The sequence below is a fragment of the Crocuta crocuta genome, unplaced genomic scaffold (assembly GCF_008692635.1).
Source record: "Crocuta crocuta isolate KB4526 unplaced genomic scaffold, BGI_CrCroc_1.0 scaffold168, whole genome shotgun sequence".
Taxonomy (NCBI): Eukaryota; Metazoa; Chordata; class Mammalia; order Carnivora; family Hyaenidae; genus Crocuta; species Crocuta crocuta.
The window spans coordinates 6,049,031-6,071,749 of NW_027532591.1; the positions used below are offsets into that span (position 1 = coordinate 6,049,031).

At 44.4% G+C, this 22,719-nt stretch overlaps 1 protein-coding gene across 3 annotated transcripts in view; it reads right to left on the reverse strand.

Moving 5' to 3' along the window:
* YIPF1 (Yip1 domain family member 1) overlaps positions 1-22,719 on the reverse strand; it is a 37,414-nt gene that overhangs the window by 10,739 nt on the left and 3,956 nt on the right. For all 3 annotated transcript variants that reach the window (XR_013338961.1, XM_077779833.1, XM_077779834.1), the window contains 7 exons: positions 21,438-21,601; positions 17,710-17,790; positions 17,427-17,514; positions 10,959-11,075; positions 7,411-7,577; positions 6,879-7,061; positions 2,034-2,131 (listed from right to left, as the gene is read on the reverse strand). Coding sequence is in view for 2 of the 3 variants with exons in the window: in XM_077779833.1 (XP_077635959.1) it covers positions 2,042-2,131; positions 6,879-7,061; positions 7,411-7,577; positions 10,959-11,075; positions 17,427-17,514; positions 17,710-17,790; positions 21,438-21,601 (890 nt within the window). In the remaining variant the exon portion in view is untranslated. The remainder of the gene's footprint in view (positions 1-2,033; positions 2,132-6,878; positions 7,062-7,410; positions 7,578-10,958; positions 11,076-17,426; positions 17,515-17,709; positions 17,791-21,437; positions 21,602-22,719) is intronic.

Genomic DNA, 22,719 nt, shown 5'->3' on the forward strand with positions numbered 1-22,719 from the left:
TGCTCCAAAAGTCTGGGATGGCCTTGGGCAAGGCACTGTCCTCTCTCGGCCTCAGCTTCCTCATTATAAAAAATGGAGGGAAGAGAAAGAATGAAATCTGGCCATGTGTAGCAACATGGATGGAACTTGAGGGTGTTATGCTGAGCGAAACAAGTCAGGCAGAGAAGGACAAATACCATATGTTTGCACGTATAGGAGGATTAGGAGGAACTTAACGAAGGACCATGGGGAGAAGAAGGGAAAAAATAGTAGGGGAGAGGGAGGGAGGCAAATGATGAGAGACTCTTGAATGCCGAGAACAAACTGAGGGCAGATGGGGTGGGGGGAGGGGGAGGGAGGTGATGGGCATGGAGGAGGGCACTTGTGGGGATGAGCACTGGGTTTTATATGGAAACTGACTTGACAATAAACTAATTTTAAAAAAAGGGGTGGGGAGGGAAACCCATCCTGTATGCAAGGGCTCTGATCTTTGATTCTAACATCATACCCCCTTGTGAAGAGAGGAAGAAGGGAAGGTGGGCTGTGACATTTACCATAGTCATTCCATCGGCTGGGGCAACTGTCTTTCCAACCACCCCGCCAGAGGTGTCTTTGTTTGACCAACCATATCTTGTCAATGTGCAAGGCCTGCAACCCAAATTCCTCAACTAAGAGAAAAAATCTAGCTGTTTTACAAAAAGGAAATAAAGGCTCAAGGTAAAAACCAGTGATAACCACCAAATTTCAACACAAATTCAACACTCTCAGACTCATTCAGTCTGTCACCGAGTACCTTAACTATGTGCCAGGAGCTTTTATAAACGTGATCTCTCATCTTCACTGAAGTCTTAGAGTATGTACTGTATCGTTCTTATTTCACAGTTATGTTGGCCAAGGCTCCGAGAGAGTAAGCTCCTTGCCCCAGGTACACGGCCAGTACAAGGTAAGGCCGGGATCTCATTTTAGTCCTACTTGACTCTAAAGGCCCTAGTCTTTGCACCACTCAGTGACTCTGGTAGAGGAGGTCACCCTATGATTACAAAACAGACTAAAGGTTCTTAGCCCGCTGGGAGATCATGGGCAGAGTATAGCTTCATTCATTCACTCCACAAACATTTACTGAGCACCCACTGTGTTGTGGTGAGCAATGAAGATAAAGGGTAATACCCATTTCTTGTTCTCATGGAACTGAGTCAAACCGTTCATACCTCAGGAGGACATACCAGTCCATGGAGGACAAATGAATCAATGAATGAACAAATGAACAGGCAGATGGACGCGCAGTGAGCACTTAGTATTTCAAGCACCATTAGCAGTGATGTATAATACAAGCTATACTAGGATCACAAGGTAAGTGATGATGATTGGAAGAGAGGGAACATGTCAGCCATCTGGAACAGCAAGTACAAAAGCATATGTGCTCTGGCAAGGGCAAGAAGTTCAGCATGGCTGCAGCCTTGGTACACAGAGGAGCTGGAACAGGGAGGCAGGGAGCAAGCCATGAAGGAATGGCCTCCTCTTCCTGTGCTCTAACCAACGGAGCTAACCATGGAAGTGGAATCATCCAAGAGGCCATAGAGCAAACCAGGCATGAGAATGTGTAAGCTTTGGAGAACCCCATGAGTAATTCAAGAGAAGTCACACCCCGGGTGTGAGGCCACGGTGAGAAGTCACAGGGAAACTAGAAAAACCACCAGGATGGTAACCAAACAGAACGCAGCCACACTGTGCTCCTAGGAAAGGGGGCAGAGAGCAGAGGGTAGGGCACGCTGGGACCAGAAGGCAGGACCTCCTCTAATGAAGAAGCTTAGAGTTCACATCTCCCAAATCTATCAAACCAAGCCATGCCACATAGGTTTCACAGTTGAGGCCTTCAGCTAAAGGGACACATATAGGCAGATATGCTCATGTACAAATGCCACAGTGAATCGTACGGAAAGACAAAAGGGTCTGGCCCTCTTGGTTCTTGATTCTGACAGGAACAGAAGTGTTTCACTTGCCCATTTCTGACTGTACCAAACAGCAAAAAATACAATGAAAAGATAATCTCTTACTTTCCTCTTTAGCTGGCCTTGGCTGCTGCAACTGTTTGGTTTGGAGCAGCTGTCGCTGTGGGGAGGTGGTCCATCTCCGGTGCGTCAAAAAAGTATGCCTGCAGGAGAAGGAAACCCATGAGGGGAGTTAAAACACAATGATCTGCTCGAGTGTTCCAGACTTCATGCTAATAGTACCTCTGGGCTCTAGCGGCCCCTACGTTCCCCTCTGTCACACTTGTCATCCCACTAAACTATAATCGGCTCTGTTTCTGTCCATCTCACCTACTCTACTGTAACTTTTAAAAATTTAGCCACTATTTATTGGGCACTTACTACATATGACTTCATCTGCATAACAACCCCAGGAGAGTGCTACTGGTGTCTTCATTTGACAAATGAAAACTGAGGCTCAGGGAGGCTGTCACTCAATCAGGTGCACATGGCCAATGAGTGGGAGCGTCGTGTCTTTGCTGACTCCAAGCTCCTCGGGCTCTTAATCACTACCTTACAGTCTCTCCTCCAGGGTGAAGACTACATCCTCCTTGTCCCTGGGCCACCGGCCTCTGACGTGGGGTCCGGCCCATTATGCAAACAGCCAGTATTTAATGAACTTAACTACAACAGATTGCTGCTAAACCCGCTGGCTCTTGGTAAAGACCTTTGAAAGAAAGCGCCAGGCAGGACTTACCTCATAATTCTTCAGTGTGGAAATGAAAGGTTTGATAAGTGCTTCCACTCAACGGCTACAATTTAACTGTCAAAAATCAGGAGGAGATGGAAGAGGGGGAAAACCAAGGAGGATCTTCCGACCTGTCTCAAGGTCTGCGAATCTTGACTTTAGCCCAGGGAAATACCTGGGTTGCTCAAACCAAAGGTGAACTCTTAATAGATCAGGGATCACTGCACACTTGTGATTCCCCCTTGGAGCCAGGGCATTAGGAGTAAATGGATAAAAAGCCAAGAACAGTTTCGCCAGCTCTGCTATCAGCCAGAAGGGGGCACCAAGATGACACACTAGAGCTTTCCCCAACATACTCCTATTCTGTGTTAGCTCGTCAACAATCCATTTCCAAGTTTCCAGCTGCAAAGGCGACTCTAGTTTGTCACATTCCCTGAGCAATCCTATTAGCCTTCCTCCTAGGGTCCCTTTGGGCCCTTGTTTTCTGAGGCAGGGAAAGAATGGTCCCTAAATTAAGGAGGGGACAGGGGCCATGCTACTAGTGTTGGGCCCCTCCAGTATCTTGAAGGTGGAGCCACAAAGCCCCCATGAGGCAAGAACAGTGCCTCTCTTCTAGACTACTGGACAAAACCCTCATCAGAGAGAATGAGCCAAGAGGCCAGGTTCTAAACTTGGCTTTGTTAGTAACTCACACAGTATGGACAAATCACTCTACCCCTGTGAGTCTCAGTTTTCTAATCTGTGAAATGGAAGGACTGGAAAAAGTGATCTCTAAGGGAAAACTATAATTCTGTCACTCATTAGTTCATTAATTCCACAAATAGTTAGCAATAGTCACAGTTGTCATTCAGGGAGTGCCTACTGTGCACCAGGCGCACAGACCATTAATCTACTCAATAATCCTGTAATAGGCAATTTTATCCCCATTTTAAAGAGAAGCAAGTAGAGGCTCAAAAAGATAGATATTTTCCCAAGGCTACACAACCCTGTGTCTAAGGGCTTCAATTCGTTGTGTCTGGCTCCAAAAACTATATTCTTCTCTTCTCCAGTGCAGCCTGCAGTTTGGCACCTAACTCTAAGCCCAGTCTAGATCAGACAGGATCGGGTGCGTTCAGGGTGGTATGGCTGTAGACTATACCCAGTCTTTACCTAGGCACTGTGGAGGCCTCAGGATGAGACATCAGGCTTTCTAGAAGTAGGGCTGGGAGTGTCCGCTGGCAGAGAGTTAGGGCACAGGGCTGCCCACTATCAGCAGCAACCACGGTAAACACAGGCTTGTACATCTCAAATACACCAGTCAAGGGTGCACCCTCTGGTGCCGCCTCAGTCCCCCCGACCAGGAGTGTCCCACTACCAACTTAGCATATAGCTGTGAGCCCTGAGGGGCCCTTGGCACACAGAGGGCTGTCATGCGCTTTAGTATCTTGAAGCTTTAAAACTGGCAATCCGTGCTCGCTGGGGCAGAGTGAGAACCCAAGCCATGTGGCCGGCCAGTGCCCTTCCCCTGCCAATTCTTCTCCCTTCTGCCCTTCCAATAATCATAATGTCTGCCGTTTGCATGGCTTGTATCATCCATGTTGCACGTATCACTCAATCCTTACAAAAGTAAAGATGTTCCTGCAGCTCCGTTTTCTAAGTAAGAAGGTAGGGTCCAGAGAGGGGAAATAACCAAAGCAGGGAGGGACAGAGCTGGGACCGACCTGTCTCCTAACATCTGCCTCAGCCTCTTGCACTGCACATCTCCAGAAGAGATAAGAGGAGGCCATGTCTGGCACAGAGAACAAAACCTCAGGCACAGGGGGCCTGGGCCAAACACCTGATCGTGGGATGGTTCCCTTCCACGAGGAGGAGAAAACTCGCCTCCCTCCCAGAGGGTTCCTACACTTGCAATTCCCTCCCTACTCCATCATCCAACGTGCCCAGCTCCTCGGAGTCCGGTAGAAGTGAACGAGAGGCCTTCTCTCCTGCCTCCTTCTCTCCTCCAACTTCCCAGCCGGGTGTATGATGGAAAGGATGTTCTGGAGAGAGGCGGGAAGACCCCGGTGAGAGGCACCAATGAAAGGGCCCTGTCTTTCGAGCTGTGTGACCTCGGACCGCTCTCACTGGGCACTCAGGAGGAACAGGCAGCAGAGCGGCCTTGGCAGCTTCGGATCACACAGGACTCTCTTGGTAACTTCTTTACATCTGAAGAACCCTTCACAACATATGAAGGGCTCTCACAGCCACCTCATGGAGTCTCACAAGAGCCCACAAATATGAATCTCCGTTGACACCGGAGGAAGCCAGCGTTCTGAGAATGAAGTCACTCTGCTAGGCTCACAAAGCTAAGCCCAGTCAGTGCTCTTTCTACTTCATCACAGAAATTATAGCACTATAATTCATATATATTTATAACATATAGTACATTATAGTGCTCTCTTCCAGAAAGTTCCAGCGCAGCAGGATGGGCAGGTAAATCCTCACTTCAGTGTCATCTAGCTCAGAAGGGAGTAACAGGCATAGGCGGTAACAGATCCTTCCACCCGTACCAAAGGGAAGAGATTCTCAATAATATTACCCCCACACCCCTCCCCGCCCCATCGTCCGATCTGCCAGCCTCCTCTCCATTCTTCACAGAACTGAACACAGCAATGCTTCCTCTCTTGCCTCCTCCTCTCCACCAACTCTTCAACTGAGTACGTGGGGGGAAATATTCAGGAGATATGGGGCGACACCGGTGAGAGGGCTACAATGAGAAAGGACATTCTTCCTCAGTGGACAGAAGGGTCAAGAAAGCTGCAGCACCATTACAAGGGATCAGCCCAGGGACTGCAAGTGCCTGAAATTAATGGTGTCACTGCCACGAGTCAAACCAGCAGTCCTCTGTCCCAAGAATTTAAAGCTTAGACACAGAAAGTGCACATAAACCAGGGCTGTGTTTCAGTTTCAAAAACTTGGCACTTTTTGAGACTTGTTCAATGATCAGGTATCAGGATCTTATTAATGACCCAGCTTCTCTACATAAAAATATCACAGATCAAATGGTGCCAAAGAAATGTTTACTCCCACAACTGTAAAAGCTGACCGAGGGTCTGGACACACGCAATATGGAGACCCTCCTGTGGGCTCATCTTTTCCTTCGTCAGTGACCTCAACATTCTTGGACTCAGTGTTCTTTACAAACCTACATCAGGCCTTATTAAGGATGTGGACAGCACTTTTCACGTGCAGTGTGCACAGAAGATATAAAACAGTGTCTCCTCAGGACCATGGGAAAGGGACCTAACTTATGGGCATTTCTATATTAACTAGTTCTATATTAGTTCTATATTAACTGTTTCATATGTACTATTTTATTTTATCCTCAGAACAACCCTAGGTGGCAGGAAATTTTATGCCCAAGTTACAGATTAAGACGTCCAGATTCAGAGAGGTTAGACACCATGGCCAAGCTCACACAGCCTGTGAGTGACAGAGCTGGTCTTCAATCTGGGCCTATCTGACTGAGAAGCACACACTCTCTCTAGAAAGACACCCAAATACATGAACTCAAAACCTCATTTGAATGTTATTCACCTTGAGGGGCGCCTGGGTGGCTCAGTCGGTGAAGCGTCCGACTTCGGCTCAGGTCACGATCTCACGGTTCGTGGGTTCAAGCCCCATGTCGGGCTCTGTGCTGATGGCTAGCTCAGAGCCTGAAGCCTGCTTCAGATTCTGTGTCTCCCTCTCTCTCTGACCCTCCCCTGCTCACGCTGTCTCTCTTTCTCTCTCAGAAATAAATAAAACATTAAAAAAATATTTTAAATGTTATTCACCTTGAAAATATCTCCCCTTTCCTAATTTGACTCCGTCCTCACGCTTTCCATCTATGGAACCTGACATTTCAAAACTCTTTCTAGATATGTGCAGAAAACCAGGAAAGACATCCCCCCGCCCCTGCTCCCCCAACCTCTTATAGACACTCATGCACCCCCACTTCCTCTGGCCAGACTCTGTATCTTAACAAATGTCAGAAATTAGGTAAAGCCAGAGATTACCATCAAATTCTCATCAACTTACCACTTCCCATTTAGGACAGTCTACTTAAAACAATATTAATTTTATGGAGCCTGTCTTAAAAGACCTGTTTGTTGTGAATAACAGGTTGAGGTCTTTCAGCATCTGTATCTAAAGCACACACGAAGATCGCAGGAACAAGACCGTACCAAGCAGCCCACAGAAAGCAGCGTGTGAAGCAACACAATGGTCACAATTGTGGCCAGTGCGATGCGGCGGTTATCCTCACGGACAGCTGGCCAAAATGTCATTGCCAAGACAGAGCCTGAGAAACCCAGGGCAACCATGACTAGAATCCAACGAACAGCTTTCTGGGGGATGATCCACAGCACCTGAAAGACAAGGAGGAAGGGGAGGGCTTTTTGAGAGGCAGTTCGGAGAGGCATCTGTTCATTCCAGGCACGGGTATCTGTAAAGGCCCCTGAGCCAATCAGCAGCTGGGCCCCATCTGCCACTGGGGTCTCTCAGGACAGCTGGAGAAACATGCAGACTGAGGTACGTGCTCTCAGAACAAAGGGCTCCAGATCCAGCAAACGTGCCTGGCTCCCTATCCCCATGCCAGCTGAACTTCTAAATTCAAATGGCATTTTTCAGGTGTGCATCGGTGTCACGCTAGGAATGATGACGCTGGCTGAATGTCCGACAAGCCCAGAGCATCACTCAGAATAAGTAAGTACTTACTGCCGTGGGGATATAAATGAAGAGTGAATATCCATAGACGCAGACAATCTCCAGAAACGAATAGGAAACAATGTTCATGACTTTGCTGTTTCTCCACATGAGGAAACCCCAGAGTGCAAGAGGAACCAGCCAAGCATAGGCATAGATGATTGTGGCCGCTATGGACACTGCGGATGACAGGACACAAGTTTTAATCCCCATTGTGCCTTTCACTACTTCCTGCATGTGCACCTGCTTCACTGGATCGTGGGATCGGGTCTTACTGGCCCTCGTCCTGTGGCCAGCCCAGTACTCCACAGAGCAGGTACTCTAGGGCTGTGCTGATGAAGCTTTAGCACTGCCTTTATGTGAGGACCAGCGATCTCTCACATGGTGTTTATAATTTGTTTAATAACAACAGTACTAAACAACTGAATTACCCAACTGAAAGACTTCAGAGGGCCTCAAGACAAGCGTTTAAACATACCAAGCATTTCAATCAAATGAAAGCCAACTATCCCCTTGGAAGAACGCATCCTCTTTGCTGGTATAACAGGAGCTGACACTATAGTCTTGAGCAAATGTGTTAAAAGGCCCTGGGTACAGATTAACTTGCTCTGCATGCTACTTAGAGAGCCTGCTGTCCCTGAAATAGGGAACTGCAGTTCATTGATGAATTGCTCGACAGATTCTTCACTTCTACTTTCTTCATTAAATCATTCGTGTCTGTGGCAGAAACGCTACCTAGCAGCTCCTCAGAACAGCAGTGTTCGTCTATTATAGTCCCTTCCTCCTCCTCCTCCTCCTCCTCCTCCTCCTCCTCTTCTTCCTCCTCCTCCTCCTGCAGCACCATGCTCCAGAAGATTCATTTTCCCTCTTCTGGAGTAGAGGACCATAAAGTGTGGCTAAGCCCAGGGCACCAGCTCTTCCTACAGGAAAATCAGTAAGTAATGCGCTTAACGCTCTTGACAAGCACAAAGGCACCCCGAGCAGTTGTAGCCAGACTCTGGTTAAGACATGTGATTGGCCAAAACATTTTCAGCTCCCAGATGAGATTTTTCATACTGGGAACTCCCTCATTAAGCCAAATGTAAGTCTCCTGCTATACCGCTTTTTGTTTTTGTTTTTTTAATAACTAAAGGAAGGGGGAGGGAATTGCCTATACGCCTACAGCCAACCAACCACTGGGTGTCAGGCATTTCATGGAATATTTTATTGAGACAACACTGTATAGCAGTCAAGGCCACAGACTCTGCATGTGGACTCCAAGAGTTCTAATCCTAGCTCTGCCACTTATAGCTAAGTAACCCTAAGATTACTAGGGGAATGAGGGGCTCCTGGGTGTCTCAGTCAGTTAAGTGTCCAACTCTTGATTTCAACTCAGGTCATATGATCTCATGGTTCATGGGATTGAGCACCTATTCCAGGTTCCACACTGACAGCTTGGAGCCCATTTGGGATTCTCCCTCTCACCCTCTCTCTCTGACCCTCCCCAGCTCACATGTGTGCACTCTCTCATGCTCCCCCCAAAATAAATAACTTTAGGGGAGCCTGGGTGCTCAGTCGATTGAGTGTCCGACTTCGGCTCAGGTCATGATCTCGCGGTTCATGGGTTCGAGCCCCGTGTTGGGCTCTGTACTGACAGCTAGTTCAGAGCCTGGAGCCTGTCTTCAGATTCTGTGTCTCCCTCTCTCTGACCCTCCCCTGCTCATGCTGTCTCTCTCTCTCTCAGAAATAAATAAAAAACATTAAAAATTTTTTAAAATAAATAAAAATAATAACTTTAAAAAAGTTTATAAAAAACAAATATACTTATAACACTGATTGATAAATAAATGCTCATTCAAGAACTAACTTTTCATATCATTAACTGATAATGTAAATACATTATTTCACATAATCTACATCTTCATTTTAGAGATGAGGAAATAGAATCAGAAAAGTAGTTTGGTCAAGGTCAAATAATTAACAAGTGGTGGAAGCAGGATTTGACCTTGGATGTGTGGATGTATGCTTTTTACATAAAATGGAAAAATGTTTATTGATAGAGCCAACGACTATCTTAATTGTACATTCATCCCATGACCCCCTTGTACTGTGCAACCAAGGAGGATAAGAAAAGATAAAAACTCTCCTGAGCTTCCAGACCCTCAGGCAGAGTAATTCACTCCTTCTTTTCTGTCAATATACCTATACATACCTGTGATACAGAAATTAACACATACCATTTACAGCAATATTCATTTACCTGACTTTCTTTACTTAGCCATTAAACAACCTGAAGGCAGGGTCTATATCTCATGAATAACTTTTACGAGCCAGAATCATTTGACAAATGGGGCTGGAAATAAATCAGGACTGACTCCATGAAAATGGGCATGGAGGGTAGAAGGAAGAATACATGGACACACACACACACACACATACACAGAAGGAACTACATCTCTCTCTATACACACATATATGTGCATGTGTATGAACTCTTTTTTGTACAAGGCACTAGTCCAACCTCTTTACACACTTTACACACTTTCCAACTCTTTATTCTTACAGTAGCCCTGTAATATTAGGTATTATTATTCCCATTTCACTGATACGGAATCTGAAGTCAAGACAAATAAAATAACTTGCTCAGCAAGTAGAAGCTAATGAATGATGGAAATGGAACTTGAAGCCAGTGAACTAGTTCCAGAGACTGTGCTCATAGACAGTCTGTATACAGCCTCTCAACAGGACAGCAGGCAGGCAGGGGGGTAGAGGGAGGGAAGGAGAGAACTGAGGAAGTGTTACACACCAATCTCCTAGAAAGCCAAACTTCCTCATTTTGGGGTGGCTGTCATCTACAAGTCCCTAAAAAGCTGTTTGTTTGTTTGAAGTAGAACAAACTTCTTTCTTTGTATGATTATCCAATACTGCCACAAGAAAGAAAGTTTTAAAACAATGTCATCCAGAGGCCCATCACTAGGACAAACTTATTTCTTCATCCTCCCTTCTAGCCCCTGACCATTTGCAGACTCCTCTTTAACAGAGTTGCTAACAGCACAGGCATCATTTTGGATTATCAATTTTCCACATGGTTCTAAGTGCTTCATAATTAGTGGCTACAGACCCAGCTAGTTGAATCGTCATGACTTAAATAACAATGCCCCTATTGTTTCCAACATCTGGGTAACACAAATAATGCCACAATGGAGACTTTCATGCATGCTGCTTTTTACTTACTTTGCACATTTTGCTTTGAATAAACTCCAGTTGCTATTTGGCCTGGCCTTACAGCTTTCCAAAAGATATGTGGACTCACAATATTGTAAATGTACTCAATGCCACTGAATTGTATACTTTAATAGGTAAAATGGTAAATTTTATGTTATGTATATATCACCACCATAAAAACAGATCACGTCGATTGACACAGACGGTTGGTAAATTCTGAGGTAATACAGATGTCTGAATCTTTAATACAAAAAGCAGGGGCTGCGGCACCTAGAGACAGGGGCCCCAGAGCTCACTAAAAGGAACCCGTGGTAACAAACTGAAAGCATTCCAAATGAGTCCAACTATTCACCAACCTTTTCGGAATTCGGGCACATAATGGTACGTCCTCTCTCCCAGATGGATTAAGAAGTTGGAAAGATTCCCGCTAATTGCTATGGCAAAGACCAATGTCGCGCATATCCAAAAGGGGCCTGCAAAGAAAACCAGAAAACTCAGACCAAAAAATGAAGCACCAGCTTATAGACTCTTAGAGAATTTATCTCCCTCGCCCTATTCATATAAGCAAGGGAAAATGAATTTTAGATGCAATCAATACTCATTTAACAGGAATTTTCTTTTGTAAAAGGCCAAACACACAACTCATCAATTAGGTGCGTTAAAGACAGGGAAGATTGGAATGAAAAGGCCAAAATACCTTCCACAATTAGCTGAATAAAGACACTAATTTGTTTATAGCTTCTTTTATTAGAGGCTCATCCAAAAACTCGGGGACATTTTGTGAAATCTTCACCACCAGGATACAGAAAGCAAAGGTTACTTCCCTTATCTAAGTGCCAAATGTTAATGCCAACGAAAAATAACTTAAATCAGACAGGTTCTTCCGCAGTCTAAATGGAAGAGTAGTGCAAGCAGAACACTTTAGGGAAGAATTAATTTAATCTAGCAGTTTGTCATGGTTATATGTGTGCATGTAATATGTGTTTAAGGCTTTTCTTTTTAATGAAAAAGCAATACATGCACACAGTTCAGTGTTCAACAGGTACAAAAGGGAATATAGAGAAAAGTAAATTCCTTCTCTCTCTGTTCCCTGGCTCTGTACATTTTTCCTCCCCAGAGCTCGCTCCCATAACCAGTTTCTGGTGAATCCTGCCAGAGATTTCTATATGCATATAAACAAATGCACATTTTGTGTGTGTGTGTGTGTATGTGTGTTTATATAAATAATAATGCATATATATATATATATCTTATTGCATAGTTTGCTATTTTCACTTTAATATATCCTAGGGATTCTACCATAGCTATTCATAAAAATCAGCTTATTCTACGGGGGCACCTGGGTGGCTCAGTGGGTTAAGCGTCCAACTTGGGCTCAGGTCATGATCTCGAGGTTCACAGGTTTGAGCCCCATGCTGGGCTCTGTGCTGACAGCTCAGAGCCTAGAGTCTGCTTTAGATTCTGTGTCTTCCTGGCTCTCTGCACCTCCCCTGCTCATGCTCTATCTCTTTCTCTCTCTCAAAAATAAACATTTAAAAACATCAGCTTATTCTACTTTAGTGATTATCAACTATTCCACTGAGTGAGTGAGTACACCATGCTGTGCAAATCCCTTTTGCCATTTCACTTGATTTCATGAACACTACCCTTGTTTCTCCTTATCTAGAAAAAATACAAAAGTAGAAATAATAATTTTTAAATTGAAATATTTCTAACAAATTGTATGAATTTAATTTTTCAATTTCACTAATACTTTGCAACACTTTTTGGAATAACTGAAGGCACCCTGACCTACCACAAAATTCAGAAAGTTACTGTGTCGCAGATGACTGGCAGAAAGCGCTTCTCAAAGCCAAGCTGGCTCCTGAAGGTGGGAAAGGGAACCCAAGCAATCGACTGGGATACTCCAAAGAATTACCAACATTGGCTTTCCACACACTGCTGTTGACTCACTAGCCTGTAAGCTCTCTGCTACCACCAAGGACTAAATCTTGTTCACTGTATTCTTCTCAGTACTGATGATATAAAAGATGCGACAAACGAACAGGCCAAAAAAGAAAAATTCCTACAATTCAACAATTTAAAAAATCCCCAAAAGCTTTGTTGACAAAATGAACAAAAATGACCATGTGTTGTCAACGGGCTGAGACCATCCAAGATCTGACCACAAGTGGCCAAAATATTATAGTACCTATAACTAGAAAGCAGAGGGGATACCTGGGGGGCTCTATCGGTGAAGCGTCCGACTCCTGATTTCGGCTCCAGTCATGAGCTCATGGTCTGGAGATCGTGCTCCACGTCAGGCTCTGTGCTGACAGTGCAGATTATTTGTAAGAACCCACTGTCCTCTAGACCCTGGCCCAGGTGCGAGGGACACAATGATGCACAACAGAGGTAGTTGCTGAGTCCTGTGCCTATAGGCAAACAGGAAGCTCGGATTCCAGAGACACACCACCACCTACTCATCCCAGGGCCTGCCAGGTTGATTTGTATGCCTTCCCTTTCCCTCTTTCCTGCCAAATTCTACTCTTACTATGGGGTGGGGTGGGAAGGAGTCTTAATTTAGTTTGTATTATGCATTTTTATATTATAAAATATTTCTAACATACAGAAAAGCACAAAGAATGATAAAACAAACACTGGTGTACTCATCATGCTACTTTTTCAAATCTTTCTAACGGGATCATACTACTCACATCCTTCAAAAAAAACATGCCTTTCTTCATCTACCCTTGTTCTGACAGTTAGCCACATTGATGCTCATAGATCTCATTCATTCTTAAAAACTACAGAATTCTGTGTATGAATATACCACAATTTATGTATCTCTTCTCCTGCTGATGAATATTTTGTTTCCAAATATTTGCTATTACGAGCACTGCTGCTGCAGTGAATAATAGTCCTCTATATATCTTCTTTTATATTTGTGTGTTTCTCTAAGACCATACATCTAGGAGTGGAAATGCCAATTGTAGGGTATGAGCATCTTCAAATGGCTTCCATTTGTATACCACGTACATACCCACCAGACACACATTAGTTCCCATTGCTAGACAATCTTGACAACTCTTAGTATCAATGTTCCTGAAAATCTGACTTAAGAGTGTGTCACTACTCTGCTCAAGCCCTCCAATGGCTTCTCACTTAAGTAAAAGCTGAAGTCCTCACCGTGACCAAGATGCTACACAACTTACCCCTCCATGTTGTCTCTCCGACCTCATCTCCTAGGCTCCCTTCTTCCCTCTGGCCCAGTCACACTAGTCTATGGTGTTCTCTGAGCATATGAAGCAAATGTCTGCCTCAGGGCCTTCATGCTTGCTGTGCTCACTGATTCAGATGCCTTCCCCTCAGATATCTACACGTATTGCTCCCAATTTGTCCAGGCCTTTACTCAAAATTCAACTCTAAAAAAATGTTTAAACATAAGTCCGTGTACCTACACAAATATTACCTGTCCTTTAAAATTTTCACTTTGCCATTTATCATTAGCATACTATATATTTGACTTATTTTATTTATTTATCATTAAGCTCAGTAGATTCTAAACTTCCTCAGAGCAAGGAGTTTTGTCTGTTTTTCTCACTGCTCTATTTCCAGTGCCTACAGTAGTTAACTGCTCAATACTTGTTGTATTAATTGAATGAATGAATGAATGATGACAAGCCAATCTGTATGTTTGATAAAATGAGCATAATATAATCTCTTGTTTTGTTTTTATTTCCTTGATAACAGGTGGGGCTAAGCATCTTTTCATATATTTGTTAGCCATTTGGGTTTCCTATTCTGTGAATTGCTCATTTTCCCCCACAACTTATAATTGGTTTTATTCTTATAATTGATAGGAGTTCTAAAGATAGTCTTGCTTTTCATCCTTTGTTGCTTATGAGAATTACAAATATTATCTCTGCCTGTGGTTTATTTACTTATTTATTTACTTTGCTTATATTTATTTTGTGGTGTAGAAATTTTTTTTTTTTTTTGCTTTTTTTAAAGTTTATTTATTTATGGGGTCCCTGAGTGGCTTAATCAGTTAAGCATCTGCCTTCACCTCAGGTCATGATGTCGCAGTCCATAGATTGAGCCCTACGTCAGACTCTGTGCTGACAGCTCAAAGCCTAGAGCCTGCTTCAGATTCTGTGTCTCCTCTCACTGCCTCTCCCCTCTCATGCTATGTCTCTCTTTCAAAAATAAACGTTTAAAAAAAATTTTTAGTTAAATAAAAGTTTATTTATTTTGAGAGAGAGAGAGAGAACGCACCCACCAGTGGAGGAGGGGCANTAAACGTTTAAAAAAATTTTTTAGTTAAATAAGTTTATTTATTTTGAGAGAGAGAGAGAGAACGCACCCACCAGTGGAGGAGGGGCAAAGAGAGAAGGAAACAGAATCCTAAGGAGGATTCTCTCTCCATACTGTCAGTGCAGAGCCTGGTGTGGGGCTTGATCCCACAAACCATAAGATCGTGACCTGAGCTGAAATCAAGAGTCGGACGCTTCACGAACTGAACCGCTCAGGCTCCCCTAGTAATTTTATATTTTAGCTTAAATGCAATCAAATTCATCAACCTCACCCTCTGATTCTGCAGACTGGCACTTTGGTCACCTTTTTCCTGACCACCTTCCCCCAACATCCCCACAAGGCCCAGTCCTCTCCACTAGCAAACACTTCACCAAACGGTACCTCTTTTTTTCCTTTAACCATGTCTATGAGCTCATGGGCTAACAGTGTTGTGGAAAGAAGCAAACTTTGGGTTCAAATCCTGGCTTTATCATGAGCGGTGGTGTAAGAGAGTGATAAAGAGTATGGATTATGAGCTGTGATGCTGATTTGAAAACGGAGCTCAGCCACTTATTAGCTATACTAGATGCTTGACATCTGTGTAACTGAGTGTCCTTGTTGATACAACAGGCGTAATAATAGTACTTACCTCATAAAGTTGGGGTTGTTAGGAGGATTAAGTGAGTTACTATAGGTTCTTCCCTAATAACAGCGCCACATAATAAGCACGGCATATGTTTGCTAGTGTCATTTTCATTGCCAACTCTGACTATGAGCAAGCTATCCTCCCCAAACTTCCATTTTCTTTTTTGTAAGATGAGCCTACCTCGGGGTGTGGGAAATAAAACTATAAAACAGTAACACAGGGAGAAGCTCTTGGCACTTTTGAGGCACGCAGCACACACTGGTTCTCTCATTTCTTTCTTCCTGGAGGTGGAGACTGACTTGATCTTTGCATCCTCATCCTGTAGCACGAAATAAGGTGCTCAAAAATTGGTCACATGTTTATCTGTGCCAGACCTTCACGGGGCACTGATGACATGAATCGCTCAGACACATCGCCTCTCTCAAGGTCTCAGGCCAGAAGAATAAACAAGAGAGCGAGGAAGAGAACCTGCCTTGGCCACATTTAGACGAGAGGCATGCGCCAAGGCAATGCTGTGCACGTACATGGTGCTCCTTGGACTCAGGCATTGTGCCGGCATCTGGCTGGAACTTTCAGTGCTGCCAGAGAGGAGCTATACAGAAGGGACCCTCTCCCCGGTGTCCCCCACAGTGGTTCTGCTTTCACTGGTTCCAAGTATCAGACCTCCATGCCAGCTGATGAAAAGGTTCTGTAGCTTAAAACCACCAGGCAAACAGAATATGGGCTTCGTGTAACACTGAACTAGTTCTAGCTCTCCTTTTTCGGTTTGACAACTCTTGGCCCTGGTTTCCTCACAGGAAAAAGAGGGATAATCACACTTAATATAGAGTCTTGTTGAAAGGATTAAACAGTGTATGCAGTCATTGGCACATAAGAGATCTCAAGAATTCCTCTCCTCTTATAATCAACATATGTATGAAATATGTAACATATGACTCTAATGATTATTCAGGATGGAGCGTCATATTACTGAGCCTCACAGAGTCAGCTCCTCATTTGAGAAATGGGGAGAAGAATACCTACCCCAAAAGTTGCCACAAAAATTACATGTGCCCACGTACAGTCTTTTGTAGGGCATCTGCACACAGGAGGCACCCAGAGCCGTTGGCTCGGTTCTCCCTTCAAACATGGAAGGCCACGGCTGCGGGAGCCTTTTCCCTACAGGAGTACCGGGTGGGCGTCTGACCTCTTCTCAGATAGCGGGGAGGTCAAGGATGACAGTCACCCCTGGCCCATCCCTCTTACAGACCTCCAGTGCTGCTAGCTGAATCCCAAGGGGAGCCGGCTCCTCTGAGGGCAGAGCTGTGACTCTGCACAACAATGAGCAAGTGTGAGAGCACTTTCACACTGATTGTCACCCTCAGATCCTCTCAAGTTGATTTTTTTAAATGTTTTATTTATTTTTGAGAGAGTGAGACAGAGCACGAACAGAGGAGGGGCAGAGAGAGAGACAGAAAGAGAGACATAGAATTCAAAGCAAGCTCCAGGCTCTGAGCTGTCAGCACAGAGCCTGATGTGGGGGCTCAAACCCATCAAGCATGAGACCATGACCTGAGCCAGAGTCAGATGCTTAACCGACTGAGACACCCGGGCTCCCCAGATCCTCTCAAGTTAAAATCAACAATCTCCTCTTGGACAAAATGACTTAATTTGTCTCAGGTTCGCCATGTCATCTGAAGACGTTCAAAGGCCATACCAATTACTTGTAAGCACAGCTTTCATAGAACACAGAATTTCATTTTCCTCCAAACTTTTTGTAAGGGCTGTTACTGAAGTTCAGAAGGGTTGAGTGAAATGTTGCATGCCCCACCAAAAGTGCCCTTCCCCACCTTTTCAAGCAGGTCACACGCTCACCTGAATTCAACTGGTACATGGTAAAGAATCAAAACAGCACTACACATACCATAAAGATCTGGATTACTGCGGATATATAACCTCACGAAGTTTTTCCCTGGTATTGGCAAAAGGGACCCCTTGATTCTGTCAAAGACCTGGAAAACAACATAGGGGTAAGTCTCCTGAAGATTTCTTATAGCTTTCATGATAGTATTTTCAAACGCTAATTTCCCTTTATTTTTGTAAGGCCATATCCAGTCTATAAAAGCTTTCACATCATGTGACTGTTTAACCACAAAAGACACAAGTCTCCATTACGTGTAAAAGGCAAGGTGAAATGGGTTACAAACCTGGTAAGTGTCTACGTCAAAGAACGTTTGATAGTATTCAAATGTCCAGAAGGGGGAGCTTTTCTTCTGGCCGGCAAGTAACTGTCAGAGGTGAAATAAAACATAATGAACACAGAAGGAACATCCTTATATCAGCGATGCAGACAGGGAGCTGCTCTAATGGAAAAATCAAGATATATCAGAGACCAAGCTCTTGTGCATTCATCAACTTTGCAACTGCCATGCCCGACTCAGCCTGACAGAAAACAAGCATCTGTTTTAAGTCAGACAGAAAGGTTTCAATGCCTGGTCCCTCCACCAGGGGGAGACTTTGTCAAATCACTAGACTTCGTTCTCCAAAAAGTACAGCCAACAAGAGCCATCTCATAGGATTACAGGAAGGATTAGATCGATTATATATAATATGTATCAGGTACAGTGACATATATGTGCATTTTTACACACACAAACCTATACATACAGAAGGCAGTCAGTGTCAGATCTTCTGCTCCCCACCTCCTCAAGATTCCTACTACTATCACCACCTCAACTCTCAAAAATCTGATACACCAAAAAAAAAAAAAAGAAAAAGAAAAGAAAGAAAAAGAAGAGGCGCCTGGGTAGCTCAGTCGGTTAAGCGTCCGACTTCGGCTCAGGTCATGATTTCACAGTTTGTGGGTTGGAGCCCCACGTTGGGCTCTGTGCTGACAGCTCAGAGCCTGGAGCTTCCTTCAGATTCTGTGTCTCCCCCTCTCTCTGCCCCTCCCCTGCTCATGCTCTGTCTGTCTCTCAATAATAAATAAAAAGGTTAAAAAAATTTTTTTAAATAGCTTATTTAAAAAAACTGATACACCGATTCACTCTAACACACTACAGACTTACAATATACTCCTCAGACAAAAAGAAAACCCACAAAACTCCGACTTACGAGCAGCACATATGGGGCTCTTCTATCCCAACAGTGCAGCTATTCAACAGCAGAATGCAGGCTCCTTGCCAGGAATGAAGACTGCCACCCAGATATTTCGTGAGGATTCGTGCAGCAAAAGGTTCAGATGGACTAGGAGGTGCTTTGCAGGACAAGGGCCAGGGTTTTTTTGGTCATTAAAAGGAGAATCTCTCCATAATTAAAGCTGTCCAACAGGGGCAATGCTGCTTTACATGGTAATGAACAGCCTCCAGAAGGAGGTATCCAAGTGCTGCTTTCTGACCTACCACAGGCAGCATTAGTATCTTGGGAGGGAAGCTGACATACAGGAGACTGAAGGTTCTTTCAAACTCTAGTATTAGAAGATATTGAACTCCAGACACCCACGTTCTCTAAGCAAGGACAAGGAATTCAGTATCTCTCATAGAATCCTGGTGACTTCTTCCCAATTCCCAGACAAATTAACATGATGGATAGAATGTTTTCAATTTTTTTAAAAAAAATTTTTTAATGTTTTTATTTATTTCTAGGAGAGAGAGAGAGAGACAGCGTGAGCAGGGGAGGGTCAGAGAGAGAGGGAGTCACAGACTCTGAAACAGGCTCCAGGCTCTGAGCTGGCAGTCAGCACAGAGCCCAATGCGGGGCTCGAACCCACGAACCGCGAGATCATGACCTAAGCGAAAGTTGGATGCTTAAATGACTCAGCCACCCAGGCGCCCCAGAATGTTTTCAATTTTAAGACTTTTCCCCCTCATACATTTCACAAACTTTTGACACCTGCTGTTGTTCAGTGTGATGGTTAATTTCATGTGTCAACTTATCTAGGCCATAGTGCCCTGGTATTTGGTCAAACGTTATTCTGGATGTTTCTGTGAGGGTGTTTTTGGATAAGCTTTACCTTTAAATTGGTGGGCTTTCAGGGAGCCTGGATGGCTCAGTCAGTTAAGCATCCAACTTTGGCTCAGATCATGATTTCACGGTTTGTGGGTTCGAACCCCACATTGGGCTCAGAGCTAACAGCCTGCTTCAGATTCTCTGTCTCCCTCTCTCTCTGCCCCTCTCCTGCTGGTGCTCAGTCTCTCTCTGTCTCTCAAATACAAATAAACGATCTTTTTTTTTTTTAAACTTGTGAGCTCTCTGAGTAAAGCAGATTGCCCTCTATATGTGGCTGGGCCACAGCCAATCAGGTGAAGGCCTGACTAGAACAAAAGGCTGACCTCCCTGAGCAAGAGGGACTTCTTCAGCAGCTTGCCTTTGGCCTTCATCTGCAACCCCTGCTCTTCCTGGATCTACAGCAGAATGCCTTTGGACTCAAACTCCAATTCCTTCCGGGGTCTCAGTCCACCAGCCACTTCCAGCAGGTTTTGGACTTGCCAAGCATCCATAATCACATGAACCAATTTTTAAAAATAAACCTCTTCTCTCTACATATACACATCCTATTGATTCCATCGCTCTGGAGCATGCTACCTAATTGTGTGTTATTTAACAACTTATTTAAACTTTGTGCCTCATGTTTCTCCTTTGTAAAATGAGGATAAGAATAGGTCCTGCTGTCCAGAGCTGTTTTGAGGGTTAAGTGAGATGATCCAAGTAAGGAACTTTAAATGGTGCCTGGCAGCTATGAAACACGGGATAAACACTGTAATGATAATGAGGACAATAGTCAACACATTTTTTTCTTATATTTCAGGTGAGAAAACTCAGTCTTAGGGAAGTTCAAGTACCTTACTCAACACAGCAAGTACTACTGGCTGGACCGGGATTCAAAGTTAGGCGCCTGGTCTAAACTCTCGCCATGATATCTAGCATATATGAGTATTTAATGTAGCACAAGCTTCGGTATTCATTTCGATATCTCACGGAGTTCCACAAAGAGCACCAGGAACCCGGGAGCTCTGCTATTTAATCAGCTTGAGAACTCAATGCTGTAAACTGGGTGCCCTGCTAGAGCGCCACGGTCATGACTGCATTCATAAAATATGAATAGAAATACTATTTTCCTGGAACACACTAACAGAGCACATGGAAATAAACCGTTGTGATCAAAAACAGCCCCCTGCTATTCACCGCCCAACCCGGTGCAGACACCTAGAAGTCTCGCTAGAACCTTTGCTCTCTCTCCCTTACCTCTTCTCCACCAAGTCCTACGGAGCCCACCCCCTAGCCACCTGTGTCTGGCCGTAGTTCTGGCTTCATCACTTCTAGCCTAGACCACTGCCACGGTCTCCCACTGGCCTCCAGTCCGTCTCCTTCCAATTTCTACCCCACAAGCCCGCCATACCTTTGTCTTTAAACTCTCCTGCCATATCATGTAAAATCTTTCAGTAGCTCCCGATAGCCTTCAGCACACAATTTGTACTCATTTGGTTGACTCCTTGCCAAGCCGTGATACCTCACCTCCTGTCTTCACCTGTAGTTTGCTCCAATGTACATGAAGACGGGAAACGTGCTGTGTGTGCCACGTTCTTTCATGCCGCTTTGGCTTTGCTGAAACAGCTCCCTTTGCCTAGATCACCCTTCCCTGCCTTCTTCCCTTGGCCACCTCCTACCCTTGTGCCAGGACCCACGTCAAGTGTCGCTACCTGCACAAGGCCCTCGCTCCGCCCCCACAACCCCCGTGCCCCCTCCCGCAGCACACTCCCTGTGGGGGACAATTGCCTGCGTGCCTGTGTGTCTCTCCCCGAGGCAGAGGCCACATAGATCACACATGGGCTGCCACTGCCTGGCACTCTACAGGGCACACAAGAGACAGTGAATAAATGCATGAGGCTTTCAAAAAAATTAAAAGGAAAAACCAGTTTCAAAGACAAGTTCGAACCTCAGTTTTGTCGGAGTCATCGTTTCCCAGCAACTCGTCGTCTTCTTCTCCCCCTGAGCCTCTTGGGGGTCCTGGTGGACGCGTCGGGCTTTCACCAGGACCCTCGATATTTATCGTAGTGGCACCTGGGTTTTCTGCTGGAGTAGTGGCCTCATTACCAAATTCTGAAAGTAATTAGAGCACAAGGGCATTGGAGACCTGACCCACACTGGAAATGCTACACTTTTCATTTAAAGACAAGCTGTTACAGCCCCAGCCTCGCTGCAGACCCTACTTGGTATGAATTGCAAAAGGCTCTGAAAAATAACCTCATCTAGACATCAAGCTGACTTAGAAAAGGGGTTACGAAGATGATGGAATTTGGGAGTCAGACCTGGATTTTACTCCTGGCTCAGCTACTTATTAACTATGGGAGGCTGAGGAAGTAACTCAACCTCTGTATGCCTCAGTATTCTCATCTACACAATGGGGAGAATAACATCTACTTCAGAGAATTTGGGGAAAGTTAGGAATGTTACCTAAGTCAAGTCCTTAGCAGAGTGGCTGGCCCACAGCAAGTACCCAATCGATACCTGTCTTCTTTGATTCAAGTTCAAAAAATTTTAATGGACGTTATTTTTTCCAAGGAGTCCAATATAATCACTATAGAGAATAGAGGATCAAAAGTGAAAGTAGAAACCCTAAAATAAAAATCACTTAGTCCTACCATGTCAAGGCAAACACTAATAATTTTTGGTACGTTTCCTTTTCTCCATATAGTAACTCTCTAAGATTCATTCCAGTGATTAACATTCATTCATTCATTGAACATATATATACTGGAGGCTTCCAATGTGCCAAGTACTGATGTGATAATATATAAATAATTTTGTATCCTGTTCTGTTGGCCAGAGATTATAAAAAAACGATTTTTTCATTTTATATCAGTCTTACAATAACCCTTTTCATAACTGTATGATATTCCATCAGCTGGGAGGTGGAGGGAGTAGAAGAGACTGTAAGTTGGATGTTTAGGGTGTTTCCAGCTTTTCATTATAAAAATAACACTGGAAGGGGGTGCCTGGGTGGCTTAGTCAGTTAAGCGTCCGACTTTCGCTTAGGTCATGATCTCGCAGTTCGTGGGTTCGAGCCCTGTGTCGGGCTCTGTGCTGACTGCCAGCTCAGAGCCTGGAGCCTATTGCAGAGTCTGTGTCTCCCTCTCTCTCTGACCCTCCCCTGCTCACGCTGTCTCTTTCTCTCTCTCCTAGAAATAAAAAATTTTAAAAAATTAAAAAAAAATAAC